General features: G+C 35.5%; 3 protein-coding genes across 33 annotated transcripts in view; 1 reads left to right on the forward strand and 2 right to left on the reverse strand.

Annotated features, from left to right (window-relative positions):
* Positions 1 to 6,610, reverse strand: part of LOC111432990 (nuclear envelope morphology protein 1-like) — a 10,556-nt gene extending 3,946 nt beyond the window's left edge. For 7 of the 13 annotated variants that reach the window (XR_002708720.1, XM_023069849.1, XM_023069848.1 and 4 more), the window contains exons 1-7: positions 6,428 to 6,551; positions 5,206 to 5,438; positions 4,376 to 4,539; positions 3,822 to 3,888; positions 2,237 to 2,761; positions 1,158 to 1,495; positions 287 to 431 (exon numbers count right to left, since the gene is read on the reverse strand). Coding sequence is in view for 9 of the 13 variants with exons in the window: in XM_023069849.1 (XP_022925617.1) it covers positions 287 to 431; positions 1,158 to 1,495; positions 2,237 to 2,761; positions 3,822 to 3,888; positions 4,376 to 4,539; positions 5,206 to 5,374 (1,408 nt within the window). In the remaining 4 variants the exon portion in view is untranslated. The other 6 variants (XR_002708719.1, XR_002708718.1, XR_002708717.1 and 3 more) reach the window with 3 other exon arrangements.
* Positions 1 to 14,103, forward strand: part of LOC111432992 (60S ribosomal protein L32-1-like) — a 22,077-nt gene that overhangs the window by 5,478 nt on the left and 2,496 nt on the right. For 6 of the 15 annotated variants that reach the window (XM_023069855.1, XM_023069858.1, XM_023069862.1 and 3 more), the window contains one exon: positions 1,050 to 1,054. The exons of 3 other annotated variants lie outside the window; for them this stretch is intronic. In XM_023069855.1, the coding sequence (XP_022925623.1) occupies positions 1,050 to 1,054 (5 nt within the window). Of the gene's footprint in view, positions 1 to 1,049; positions 1,056 to 1,871; positions 1,877 to 2,249; positions 2,257 to 14,103 lie in introns of all 15 variants that reach the window. 6 more of the 15 variants (XM_023069859.1, XM_023069861.1, XM_023069863.1 and 3 more) reach the window with 3 other exon arrangements.
* Positions 7,215 to 12,928, reverse strand: LOC111432989 (protein MEI2-like 5). 5 transcript variants are annotated; one of them, XM_023069838.1, is made up of 13 exons: positions 12,632 to 12,928; positions 11,619 to 11,668; positions 11,395 to 11,535; positions 10,824 to 11,293; positions 10,531 to 10,689; positions 10,316 to 10,432; positions 10,014 to 10,165; positions 9,732 to 9,820; positions 8,714 to 9,623; positions 8,523 to 8,607; positions 8,338 to 8,406; positions 8,043 to 8,222; positions 7,215 to 7,792 (listed from the first exon to the last, which is right to left on the reverse strand). In XM_023069838.1, exons 2-13 carry the CDS (start codon positions 11,650 to 11,652, stop codon positions 7,679 to 7,681), a joined length of 2,520 nt encoding a protein of 839 aa, XP_022925606.1. In that variant the 5' UTR covers positions 11,653 to 11,668; positions 12,632 to 12,928; the 3' UTR covers positions 7,215 to 7,678. The 5 variants fall into 5 exon arrangements, with proteins under 5 accessions (XP_022925606.1, XP_022925605.1, XP_022925607.1 ...); XM_023069837.1 differs by having other exon boundaries at positions 11,619 to 11,704; XM_023069839.1 differs by having other exon boundaries at positions 8,714 to 9,611; positions 11,619 to 11,745.

The following is a 14,103-nucleotide window of genomic DNA, read 5'->3' on the forward strand; positions in this document are numbered from 1 at the left end:
AAAAAAAAAAAAAAAAAAAAAAAAAAAAAAAAAAAAAAAAAAAAGACAAAGCACACTTTAGTCAGCAAGAGGAAGAAAACAGAAAGTAACAAGCACCTAGATCTGACTCAACAAAGAAAGACAAACAAGTTTATTCAACAGTTAATTAACTTGAGCTCAATGATGTGATAGAGATAAGCATCTAAGATTAGAAGCTAATTTTGCTGTGAAAAAGAGAGAGGGCAAGGAGCCACCATACTCGAGAACAACAGAATAAGAAATACGAAAGGCTCTTATTCCTTGTTACCAAATCTCTGGACAATAATAGGGCGGACATCATCAGCATCAGCCAGGGTCTCCAAAAATGGAAGCAATGAAATTAAAGCAGAATCCAAGGGATCGTCAATCCAACTCTTAATGGGAATACCGTTGTTCACTTGTAATCGGAAAACCTGACACGAACAAAGATATGCTTAGATACTCACATATAGAGTTCCACCTTTTCGCCTTCAATATCCTACTTCCACATTTGTGACTTGCATTGCACTAAGACCAGCTATTTCTACAGTCCCCCTGCCCCCTTCCTCCCTCCTTGCAACGGTAACTTGTACAGTATTTTTTATTTTTTTCCCCCTTTTCCGAAACACTAGATCACATTTTTTTGCAAACCAACTAACAGGAGAAAATAAAGGATTTTTTCTTGAGCCATCATCCAATCTAAGTAACGATAGATGCTTCTGGTTAAAATGAAAGCTAATATGAAGATATGACTTATGAATTATGAAGAATGCTACTCATCCCTTCATTTTAAGTACTCTCTCCAAATAAACATTATAACTACAAATTCCCAAAAACATGACATTAATCTTTTGCTCATGCTCAGGATAGAAATATTTGACAAAAAGAAAAAGGGTTTGAATCTTCACTCCACATGTTGAACTCAAAAGTAACAATAAGAATCTTCAACGATATAATAGAAATAGCTGTTGTTTAACCTAATCCATCTCTCCATTCCACCATTTGAAAGTCACATTAACATCAGCATATTAATCTACTACCTAACCTCATAGTACATGTTCTTTATATAACTAAAAAATGTAGACCATGAGAAAAGAGAGAGAAAGAATGCAGGGTCCAACTAAATGGAAGTTCATAAAAAACTAGGCCAAGGGCTGTACCTGTGGATAATTATCTACAATGACAACTTTTGCTAGATCGATGCCTAAAACTGTCAAATCCTTGGTGTAACATCCTTCTAAAAAAATGCATGATTCACGATAAAGTCGACGTGAGATAATACAATTATCCGGGTCCAGTTTGTTGAGGACTTGTTCTGCATAAATACTTTGACTGGCTGTAAAGATAACAACTTCAAACATCTCTGCAACACGATCCAGAAATATTTGAAGATATGGCCTCTGCTTAACATATACAATGTGCTCTTTCATGTTTAAGCAAACAGTAAAGCAGAAGTCTGCATCATCCTGCGGTTCCAAAGTAGAGTGAACTAGGGTTTCTGCAAATATACAAGACAACTACATTACATTCCAGATAGCAGATAAAATAAAGATTTAAAGGGAACTAGTCACCACAAAACATATTGGAAATCTAAGCAAAACTCAAACAAACTATTAAATAGCTCCACTTGAAAGAAAGCTCAAGTTCATATTGATTTAGATATGTTAAATGCTAGCTAATAATCTGATTAACAAAGTCATCCACCTATACAATTCACTCCTGCAAGGACGAAATTAATAGGAAGCTGAGATAGTAGTCAGTTAGCTGTCAACTACTAGTTGAGTCATAAAGGGTTGTTAGTTGGTTGAGGCCATCATATTTGGTGGGGGAAGGACCATCCATAGATTGCAAGCACAGTATAGAGATAAGAAGAGGGGGAAAATATTAAGGAGAGATAGAAAGAACAAGTGTCTCAAATTCCTGAATTGGCAATCGTAAAATTTTGACAGAAAAAATGTACCCATGTCTTTTTATGACGGCGTTCATCTAATAAAAACCTCTCACATTTAAACTCCCAAGGAAGTGTGCATTCTAAAGTCTACAGTTTGAAAAAGAGAGAACAACCGATCAGCTACTTCAAAATTTCATAGCCTGTAACCTTTCAATCTACAACCCAAAGTAAAAAAAAAAAAAAGGAGATTTGAAAAGAAATTCCAATCATTCAACACTCGTACCAGTGCAGGTATTTATACATCTCCTAATCCTCAAAAAGACAAAATATCGAATATAAATCTCTTACCATCCAAATCAAGTACAAGGGTCACGGCCTTTCTTTTCCGATCTTCATTGGGCAATATACTGGGCTTAAAGTTTGATATCACTTCTGAAAGTTCTGGTAAATTTTTTACGAACAACTGGGGATCAAAACACTCTGTCTGATCTGAATCTGTGCTAACATTGAATTCAAGGCTGAAATTATTTCTTTGATCAATTACTCGGTGCAAACCAGAATTACCAAAACCAATGGTTAATTCATCAGAACAGTCAGCATCATCTGAATTGCTGAATTTCACAGTGTCCTCAAGGAAAGGAAGCATCATATACTGATCAGCAACATCAGACAATATAGTTGACTGAGTATATTTGTAGTCATGAAAATAATTGATGTTGCAGAGGTCATCATTTCCACTTAAAGGTAAGTTTGCAACTATCATGTCAGAAATAAAAAAATCTGATACATCACAGGTCTGATTGTCATGTGAGCTTCTGATATTTTTCCCTTCATCAGTTTCCGTTCCTGGTATATCAGGATCAAGTTTTCTCCCTGCATAACACATAAGCAGATGAACAGATAAGAACTATCATGAGGGTTATAGTCTGTGTCAGGAGGAAATAAATTTTTCCATCTTCCAAGTATTGCCTAAATATACAACTGCAAGGACATATGTCAAAGCCGAAGTTCGACAATTAAATGAAAACATGAACTTCAAGGTCACAAGCACAGCAGAATGGTTGATAAAACTTTTCTTTAAGTTGCAAACCAACTTTCAACTCCTCCAATACAGATGCCATTTAAATATTAGAAGTTTCTGAGAACCATGAGAAAATAATATCTGCTGGATCCTACACAAGTTTGGACTGGACGGGAACTCAAGGGACAATAAACAAGAATTGCTAGTGGTATACTTGAAGGGAACGTGCATCTGAAGACAGGAGGATAGAGTCCTAAGTAGACCTAACACAAAATTATAGATCTTAACCTTTGAAAAAGATGACCAGATGATATTAGTAGCAAGGGCACTTTAGTTTGGGTGACCTGTGTTCAACTTGTATTGAAGATTCTTATACTTGCATGTCAGAGAAATTTAATGCAGTGCCCACATGTTAAAAGCTGTTTAAATTAAATCAAGCCTGACGTTTGTTGAGCACATGATGTATACTTGTTTAAAACAACAAACATGTGCCCAACATTCGTAAATATATTGAAAGTGAAATATAAAATGTATTAACATAATTCACTTTAAAATTTATTTTCACTCAGATGTTAAATCATTTAGAAAATTGATAAATTGGTTTAGATATAAGCTAAAACAAACTTTAGCATGTGAATCATTGAAATCAAAATGCAAAAAAATTATATATATTTTAATAAATGTGTCCGTGTGGTGCCTATCTCCTACATTCCTAAAAATTGACATGATCAAATTGATAAATTGGTTTAGATAGAAGCTAAAACAAACTTTAGCATGTAAATCATTGAAATCAAAATTATATATATTTTAATAAATGTGTCCGTGTGGTGCCTATCTCCTACATTCTTAAAAATTAACATGTGATCATGTTGTCTATATCTCGTGTCAATGTTTGTACTTCTTATGTAGTACCTGCATCGTGTTCAATAATAGGAGAAAAAATTGTCTCTATTTCGGAAGAGTAGGTTAAGGTACAATCCTGTAAAAATTTCAAATAAAAAAATTGTCAGAATAATAATAATAATAACAACAACAACAATAATAGTAATTGTAATAGTTAGAATAATAATAATAATAAAATGATGGTGATGATTTTTGAAAAAAGAAAAAACAAAAACCGCCCAACACAAACATAAACTAAAACTACATTTGCCCTTCCCTAAATATAGGACCACAGCCCTCAGATTTTACCCTATATTATACAAATGCACCACACAAATTGTTTTCGCATTATTATCCACACTCCACTATCATATGAAATCCTCGGGTATAATTTATTAAAGAAGTGCTTAGAATGATTTTACAACCGGGATATTCACCATATGTCTTGATGTATTATGAAAATCCCATGCGCCTATTAGTCTAGATACTAATAATTCTCATAAAGAGTTCGCACACAATTCTTGAGAAAATATCAAAATATGTATTTGCAGTTTATCCTGTTTTAAAAAAAAATCACATCATACCATTCCATTCATATCTGCAGCATTGACTGAAAAAGGTTCTTCCCTCTTCAACTCAAAAGCTTCTCCGTGCCTCTTCAACTCAGAAGTTTCTTCGTCAATGAATTCTTGGTGATCAATGGCTTCCTCATTTATATTGCTATTAATAGATTCTGTGTTTAGAGAAACTGCATAATAAACAAATATCAGTACCCCAAAAAAAAATGGCAATGCAATTGATTTTGTCTGGTAATGGATGAAAAATAGTTTGATTTCTGAGAAATTTTCAACTTTGGGAGGAGGAGAAAATGATGCAAAATGGTAACTTCGTAGAAAAAATTAAAGATTTCAAAGATCTCAAATAGATTTTTATCGTTTTATTAAACAAAAAAAAAAAAAAAAAAAAAAAAAAAGGGTTTGCATAAATCAGTATGAAGGAAAATAACATCATATTTACTTTTGCATAATCGAAATCAAACTATAGGAAACATCAAAGCGGTGCCTTTTCTCTTAAGAAGCTATATTCTTCCATGCGTGTGATTCTTCATTCTAAATATGACAGGAGGTTGAGACTGAGATTATTCGAATGTATTTGTTCAAGATGCTTGAGAATTACACCGTTTCTTTTTGTAACTTCAAACTTCCAAGTGATCCAGCATTTTTAAATATTTTATTAGCAGACCAAGGTAGTGAACTTAAATAGATTTTAAAAAATTTAGATTAACGGATTTCTCCCACATGCTAGAGAAAACAACCACAAACTATGAACGTAATCAGTAATATATTTTTTAAAAATAAAACAAGATAACATCTAAGTTAAAAAGAAAGACAGAAAGAAGGAAAAGGTTACCTACCCTCCAGATATTGTGTAATACAGCCATTAAATTCATCTGTCTCTTCGGAATCCCTCGGGAGAAAACAAGCTTTTTTAGAGATGACACTAGATTTCTGACAAACACGAAGACCATGTTTTTCTCTTAAGCAGCTCGAGCTTAACTTGGCCTTCATTTTTATTGATGGCATTTGTCCTGCACTTTTGATGATATGTACCACTACGTTGATTCAAGAACATCAGTGGAAAACACACCTGTAGAGCACAAAAGTCGAGACCATAAGTACCCAAAGATAAAAAAAAAAAAAAAAAATCTAACGTATCAACGGATGGAGCAGCCATCTGAAATTTGTATGTACAATGAAACGCTTCCAAGAATAACATGGATGGTTATTCACAGCTCAAGGTTATTCCACACTCCACCCAGAGCACCACAAACATCAAAGGGTGTAGCAACCAGTATATATTTAATTAGAAAAATGTCAATAATGCATAAACTTGTTGTGGCATGGTACGAAAGCATCGTGAGAAAGTGACAACTATGTTAGTAGATAGGGCGACTCATCCCCAAGAGAAAACTCGACCATCACGGAGAAGAAACTAAATATTCTAACCTCAAGCCAAAACCTTAAGGTGTAAGAAATCCCTTCTCATGGTGTAGAATTTATGCAACAATGAAATACCCAAAAAGAAAAAATGATAATCTAATAATCAACAAATAAACGAACAACACAGTGAAGGAAATCTAGACATACTACAAAAACTTTATTATTCAACGTAGAAACACAAACATATAATTACTCCCCGGGAGAGAAGTAAAACAGTACCAGCAGTAAAAACGTGTTCGATTAGTCAAAATCTTCCAAGCTCGAATAACCGTAAACCCGCGCAGATTCCGGGACGCAGTATCGGTAAAATTGAAGAATGAAATGAAGGCGGGAAAGAAACAGAAAAATCTCGAAGTGAACCTCTCAGCAATTAAAGTCAACCAAAGCAAATTCGTGGAAGAGTCTTAGTGGGTAAGAGGAAAAGAACTCAAAAACGAGCTTGAAACTAAGCCGTGTGAAATCAAGCCCTAGAGAGGTCCAGATAAGTTGAATTCATACTCCTTCAACCAGTACAGAGAGAGAGAGAGAAACAGAGAATAAACAGAGGAAATTCACCGAACATAATTACGAAATTGAAGTGAAGCAGAGAGGACAATCAATCGGAGGAGTAAAAGAGCGAGAAGAAAATCCGAATACCTGGTGAAGCAACAGAGTCCTCCTCCTCCTACTCCTCCCCCTGCTTCTTCTTCCTCCCCTCTCTCTCTAAAATGTTATTCAAGGAATGTCGGAGAGAGAAAAAACGTAGAATCTGGGGACTTATAGACGGCTTTGATGAAGGTATTTCTAAAATGACTGGACCTATAGAGTTATGCCACGTGGCTAGTGGAGCCAGCTAAGCACACCACGTTGATATGTTCAGCTTCGCGGTGAAGGACCTCGAGCTAGATCATTGTCTATGTCTACGCTTCCCTTCCAGTCTATGCGCAGGTCTTTCATTATATATATCTTTTTATAATTTTTTGGGTTTTTTTTTATTATAAATAACCCCAAACAATTAATTAATTATTCCTATTTATCCTCTCACTCTCTCATTGGTCAATAGGTCAATATTTTCCATGGGATGGAAAAAGTCATCTTTTTTTTTTCTTTTCCGCAAAGAGAAAATAAGATAAATCGAGAATAAAATATACTAATTAAGCCCCAATAATTATCTAGTTTATAGTTTTTTATTTTCTAAACTCCGAACTCCAACTCCCAACTTATTTGATTGAGTCACTGTGTTGATGATAATCTACTAGTCTAGTTGATTGAGTCACTATGTTGATGATGATCTACTAGTTGATTGAGGGAGTTCCTATATTGATGATGATCTACTAGTTGATTGAGTCCCTGAATTGATGATGATCTACTAGTTGATTCAAGATCAGGGTGATTCCCCTCACTTCACTCGTGCCGAAATAGGCCAAGAATCCGAAGTGGTCAATGGTATAAACACAAGCAATTGAACTTGTATTTAAAAAGCTGAAACAAGTTTTGGGCATAGAAGTTGCAAAGGTCCTACCCGCTATACAATTGTGTGGTTCCTCCTCTCCAAAGCTTCCCAACCAAAAAACACAATCAACTGTGGTATATACATTGTTTCTCATTTCTCAAACCAACATTTAGGGGGAAGGCAAAAAGAAGCTCCCAAAATGTAGGAGAAATCATGGACTAATTCAGTGCATAAACAACACTGGGCAGCCGAGACCGAAGACAGCAACCGACATGGAACCAGCCACTCCATCTCCATCCAATCTTCCAACCAAAACACTGCAGAAAGCACCTTATAAACAAAATCTGCATATGTTTGTTCTTCCTAATCCAACTGTTCCTGACATATGTACGATTATTTACTCAAGTTAGAAATTCAGCAGCTACAGATCTGGGCAGAGGGCGATGACGCTGCGTTTAGAATTTATCAAGCCCCTCACTAATGCCGTTACTTGGAGGGCTTCCCGACGAATCATTCATCGCCCAGATATTGACGCCCAAATGGGAGGATGGCAGATGTTCATGAAGAATCTGCAAAATGAAATGATAATGACATCAAGCACATGCCACAGATGAGTATTATACGTTCCAACCGTGCTTAAAAACTGTCACCAAACTTTGAAGGATGGATCATTATGAACTTTACGTCGAATAGATGGGGCAGACCCAGCTTAGATCAGAATGAAGAACGAGTTCTATCGGATTTATATGTTCCATCGTGTTCACAAATGACCAAGATAAAATTGAGAAAGGCTGAATTAGATATATTTGAACTTTTGACCTGATTTCCAGCCTCAGGCCCCTCTGAGTGAAAAAGAATGGGGCGGCAGCGCTTATCTTCATTCATTAAGCTTGAGTTCTGGAAATGACTCATGAGAGCCATCTTTCCTTGGATTCGAGCATATGCCAAGGAAGCAACTTTCTCACTATTGAACTTCTCCCATCTCTTTCCATCAAAAGCCTATACAGACAAACTCAAATACATATTATGCTGCTGACCCGAATTGAATAAATTTAATGTCGAAACGGTTCTAAAATATCACGCCAAGTAGTAAAAAAAATGATGATAATAAAACCTCATAAAAGGATATTATGTGTTGAGGAGATAGCATATTGATGAAAGCATAGCCCACGTTGCATTTATTCTGCACAGTTCAAACGAAAATGCCAATCGGTTGCATTTGTGAGAAGTAAAATGGATAAAAAGAACAAGTTTGGTTTTAGTTCAATCCCAACATTCAAAAGGATAGTTCAAAGTTACCTTAAAATCAATTGGCAAGTAGAGAAAATCATAAGTACCCTTATGATGTTCATCAATGGCAGCTAATAACATTTTTGACGTGTACCTGTGGGGAGAGAATGATTTGAACATATTTACAACAGCAAAAATGGAAAGGAAAAAGAAAAAATAAGCAAAGCAAAGGGCAGGGTGAAGAACTAGTCGTATCTTACTTATTCGGAATGTTTTTTATCATCAAGGTTGTTCGAGTGTCTTCCCCGCCCTTAATTTTATCCAACTCGAGCTGAAACTGCTTCTTACTGTCAATCTGATTTCCGTTATTCTCAATCCATCGGCTTCTGCCACGCTCATTCAAACCATCCAGGCTGTTTGGTAGCAGTCCCAAGTATGGAACACTACCTGATAACATCGAGTTCAGCATGGATGAAGACATCATTTGAAAAGTCGAAGGGTGAATTTCAGACATGTTTCTCGGTGTGGTGATGGCGGGGTTTACAGGAGCATGTGAACTAAAGCTTAAACCTCTGAATGCCCCAGGACCCATTAACGAAGTATCTGGTGACTGGGGGAAATACCCAAAGTGCCTCTCCGACGGGACACCAGATGGAGCAGATCCGACATGATGCGAAAGAGCAGTGGGAGTTGAGCTGAAGAAAGAAGTTTGTCGGCCGGGAAACGGAAATGTATGACCATTTCCATTGGATAAGAACTGAAGGTTTGTGTACGATCTTGACCAAGCAGAAGAACTAGAGGACTCTGTGTATGAATTCTGACTTCCACAAAAAGTTTGTGGACCGGATAATGCTTCCACACATGATCCACTTGATGTGGGAGGTCTGAAGGAGGGCATAGTCTCATTATAGGGCCTTGATTTTGGTTCGGGAAATGAAAGGGATGGTTGAAAGGCATGCAATGGATTTATATACAATGGATGCTGGTCCTTGCCAATAGGAGGAACCTTCACATTACTTCTTGTTACTTTAGGAAGAACTGAAGCTAATCCAGCCAAATGGTTGCCACCTGTTGGGCTTATGGATGTAAAACCCGGAAAGTTGCTGATACTTCCCATGGAACTAGGTTTAATCGAACCGTTGAACGACATCCATTTACCTGTCACAGATGCTAAGATAGTGGTTGGAGATGGAGAATTGTGAGGTAAATAAAAAATATAAATACATGACAACGAAATAGGCGTGTGAGTGATGACAGAAACGTTTAACGGTATCCTACCTGGGGGAGAATTGATAACCGGTGAACCTTGAGGGCGGAAACTCCAGAAATCATCTTGTTCAAGTTCTTGATTTAGTTGCAACATCAAGCTGGAGGGATCACGATGACGCATAATAACGAGTTCATTAAGAATAAAAAAAAAATGTATTGATATTAAGTATGAATTAGACACAAACATTTATCAATTCAACTTCAACCAAATAGAGAACATGCTGATAAATCTATGCAAGAATATATTAGAAGGAGAAGAAAACATAAAAATTTATGGTCTCAAATACACACCTTCGACGAGCTCCGCCAGGGCGACTTGGTTCTAGCTTTATGCGTTTGCCAACAATGTCGCTTCTATTTAATGCCTTCAGTGCTGCTTCAGCAGCTCTAACATCATAATACTCAATAAACTTATGGTGTCTCTTGTGTGGAGTTTCCCTTATCTGTTTTTGAAACGAATACCACATCGCCGAATGTCATTAATCATAAATCAAGAGAACTAGGAATCAACGCCGAATGTCATTAATCATAAATCAAGAAAACTAGGAATCAACTGACAATAGAAATATAAGAAGGGTTGGTAAAACAATCACCTCTTTGACCTCCCCATAGACCCCAAAAATTTGATGAAGATCTTCATTGGGAATTGAGGGATCTAAATTAAAGGCTACCAAGGTTCCTTGATTTATATCCTTCTCAGATGGATTATTCTGTTGTACGGTGAAAGAAATCATAGAAATGAAACCAATACTCAAAAACCAAACGAAAGTTGAGATAAACTATGAACGATTGAATATCGGCTCAGAACCTTGGGAATTGAGAAGTGAATGTCAAGTTTTCTCCGCCGCAGTGGTTTGTTTTGCAATGCACGCATGGCAGTTCGAGCAGCACGAATGTCATAATAAGATATCATCACAAAGCCCCTATGTTTACACGCAGTATACAAAGTCCTGATATCGCCATATTGCTGCAAGCCAGAAGGGAAAGAAGCATATCAGTATATCCTTGGTACAAGGCATATGTTTCCATTCAATTGTCATCACAAATAAAACGGATATATTAACAAATGATTTTAAATAAGATTTACACAAAATGCATCACCTCAAAGAGAGCTCTCAGTTCCAAATCTTCAACATTGCTATTAATATTCCGCACAAACAACGTTCTTGAAGGATGCTCTCCATAAGGATGTTCTCCAGCGACCGTTCCATTACCATTTGAAAAGGTATAAGGAGGCACCACACTTCCAACTGCACCATCACCTAAGCCTACCCTTGAAGAACCAATGCTAGCATTTTGTTGAGCATCTGTTTCCAACTCCATGCCACCTCCACTACTGAAAAGATCATATTCTTCCAAGTCTTCAAGAGAGGTAGGCAAGCCATTCAGATCTAAATCATCCAATATTCCCGCTAGAAGCTCCTCCTCATCATCGGGAAGCAAGCTGCCAATTGCATGAGTTTCGATGTCTTCAAGCACATCATCCCCCTCCGGACCTGGGTTGAGATTCTTAAAGCGAGATGAGATGTCATCAACCGATTGAATAGCAACTCCTTTGTCGGTCATGTTCACTGCATGTCACGATAAAGAACGAAAGGGTCTCAGTTAACACTACATAGGATGGTGAATATAAGATGAAGAATATCAGACAGTTGGCATTGGCAGAACTTACGCTTCCCATGCGGAAGAACCGGCAATGAGCTTGAGAATAGTGTAGTAACGCTGGAAGCATCGAAAGCATCAGCTTTGTGGAAATTACCCCATGCATTTTCCTTTTCTTTGGGCTTAGCCATGGGTGGACTATAAGAATGACCTACCATACATAATAAAGAAACAATTACTACATTCCTTCAACCATTCTTTTAAAGAAATGGTGGTTGTGGTTTTGAAAGTAACCTGAAAATGAGTGATGTGAACGCTGCTTCTGCATCACTTTCTGATCTTCTCTACTTGATATGCAATAGAAAGAAGATTCCGGTGTACTTATGTCAAGTGAAGAACAAAAAAGTCATCGACGAGTTTCCTGCCAAAAGAGGAAAACTATTCACGGTCATGATCGAGAGCCAATATCCAATGCAGGGAAAGTTTTGTAATCCACCGTCAATCACAATCGATGTCAATAGCTTACGCTTAAATAAACCGAAGTATACTATATTAACAGGCAGACAAGGATCAGGGACATTAAGAAGTATACTATACATTCAATCGTTTAAATTAATATATTCTTAATATACTTCCCCACATGTGGGCTCAGCTGCTAATTTGTTTACAAAACTCAACCAGTGAACTATTAATATCAAAATATCATTGCAAAGATACAAACACAATACTTGGAATCATCAAATCGTTGTTAAACTCAAAGTAGTATAAATTTAATCCCACATGGCTGGATCAAAACATCAGACAAAATAAGGAAAGAAAAAACATTAAAAACCGCTATCCTTTTTATTGTTTGGTTTTTTTTGTGGAGGTGCAACTGATACGACCAAAACAGAACGAATCACATGCCCGATTAACCCAAAAAGGAAAAAAAAGAAGAAAAAAAAGGGCAAAACCACTCCACAGAAGGGAAAAATATAAACACAATTGAACAAGTCAAGCCAAACGATCTTCCCTCAAACACTGTATTGCATTTCAGAAAACTCAAACCCCACATGGAAACAAAAACAAAAAGTGAATCTTTGTGAACCAAATCACTCAAACTTGCATGTAATCAAACGAACTAGGAGATTCAAGATAAGCTCCAATGGAACACAGAGACAGAGATAGATAAGTAACAGGCAAGATGGAGACAAACAGAAAAACACCCCCAAAAAAGTAGTCGATAAAACAAAACACAAACTCCTCAAAATCAAGCTCAAAGCAATGAAACTCAAAAAACCACGCAAGGAAAATCTGCAAAAACTCACTCCAACTAGTAGCCCTTCAAAACGACGATGATCAAAGAGAGAAACGGCGGTACTAAAATGCCACGGCACACAGTTCTCGTTGTTGCTATTGAGAGCTGCAGAGCAATACTTGTGGAGGAACTGAAATTGGGCGTTTACTGAAATAGAAAGAGGGAATTAAAAGAGGGGAAAAGGAGACGATGATGGGGGAGAGAAAGAAGTGAAAAATCAATGAGGGGAAGATGGAGGGAAGAAGAAGAAGAGAGTTGTGGGCTGCAAAAGAATGGTGGTGGGCGTGGAAATGGGGACTCAATTGTAATTAAATTAATTTTTGTGGCTAAAATTATATTTTTATATACTTAACTTCGGAACCTACCATAAATACTTGAAAATTTTGGATTATCCTCTTTTCTTTTTTCTATAAAAAATAAATAAATAAAGGAAAATATATATATTTTAAGTGATCGAGTCGTAATTATCCACTTCTTATCGGATTTGACTGTTTGACTTTAATTGCTCATCTTTTTATATTTATTTTCTTGTTACGGATATATGACGTAATATATGAGGAAGGCCACGTTTTACTCGTTGAGCGTTGGAGAAGTTGGGAGTTATTCCTAATTTGTCCCCACCTTATTTATTATTTCAAATCTTTTTTTTTTTGTTAAATTTATATTTTAGTCTTAATTGATTTTTTTTTAAACTTGCGATGGTTTTGTTTAATTCTTTTTAATTGAGTATTAATCGCCGCAAAATGTTTAAATTAATATATAAAATGATGATGTGGCATCAAATTACAGTTTAATTATAATAAGCTGTATTAATTTATTAAAATCAAATATTTTTCCATGCGTGTAAAATTAGTAAACTTTTACTTTTATAATAATCACATATTAAATTATTTGACTAAAGTTAAATTTAAACATAAATTATAGTATATTATCTGGCATTTAATTACACTACTAGTAAGAAATCAATACTAAATTTAAATTTTAAGATTAACCACTAAAATATATGTGTATATATATATCAAAGACTATACTACAAGAAAATTAACATTTTATAATTTTAATTTTTAGACAAATTTGTTAAATTAGTAAATTGAGTTTTTTCTCGAATTACATGTCAAGATAAATAAATGTCGTAAACTTACCTTCAAGTAGAAAATGCAGTCATTTTTATTATTTTATAGATTTTTATTCTAAAGTTGTAAAATAAAATTATTATGCGATTTTAATAAACTGCGCAATATAATAAAATTGTAAGAAGAATATATTTTTCTTTGGTTTGCAAATAATTGCAATACAATCAAATTTGTAAAACTTGATATTATTTTGAGTTTTCAAATATTATATATATCTTATTTTAAAAAAATTAGAAGGTGAATTTATATAGAGAACAAAAATGTAACTAAACTAAATATGGAATATGAAATTGAAAGTTTTATGAGTAAAAATTGAATTCTCAAAAAAAAAAAAAAAAAAAAAAAACCC

The sequence above is a fragment of the Cucurbita moschata genome, unplaced genomic scaffold, assembly GCF_002738365.1.
Source record: "Cucurbita moschata cultivar Rifu unplaced genomic scaffold, Cmos_1.0 Cmo_Scf00041, whole genome shotgun sequence".
NCBI lineage: Eukaryota > Viridiplantae > Streptophyta > Magnoliopsida > Cucurbitales > Cucurbitaceae > Cucurbita > Cucurbita moschata.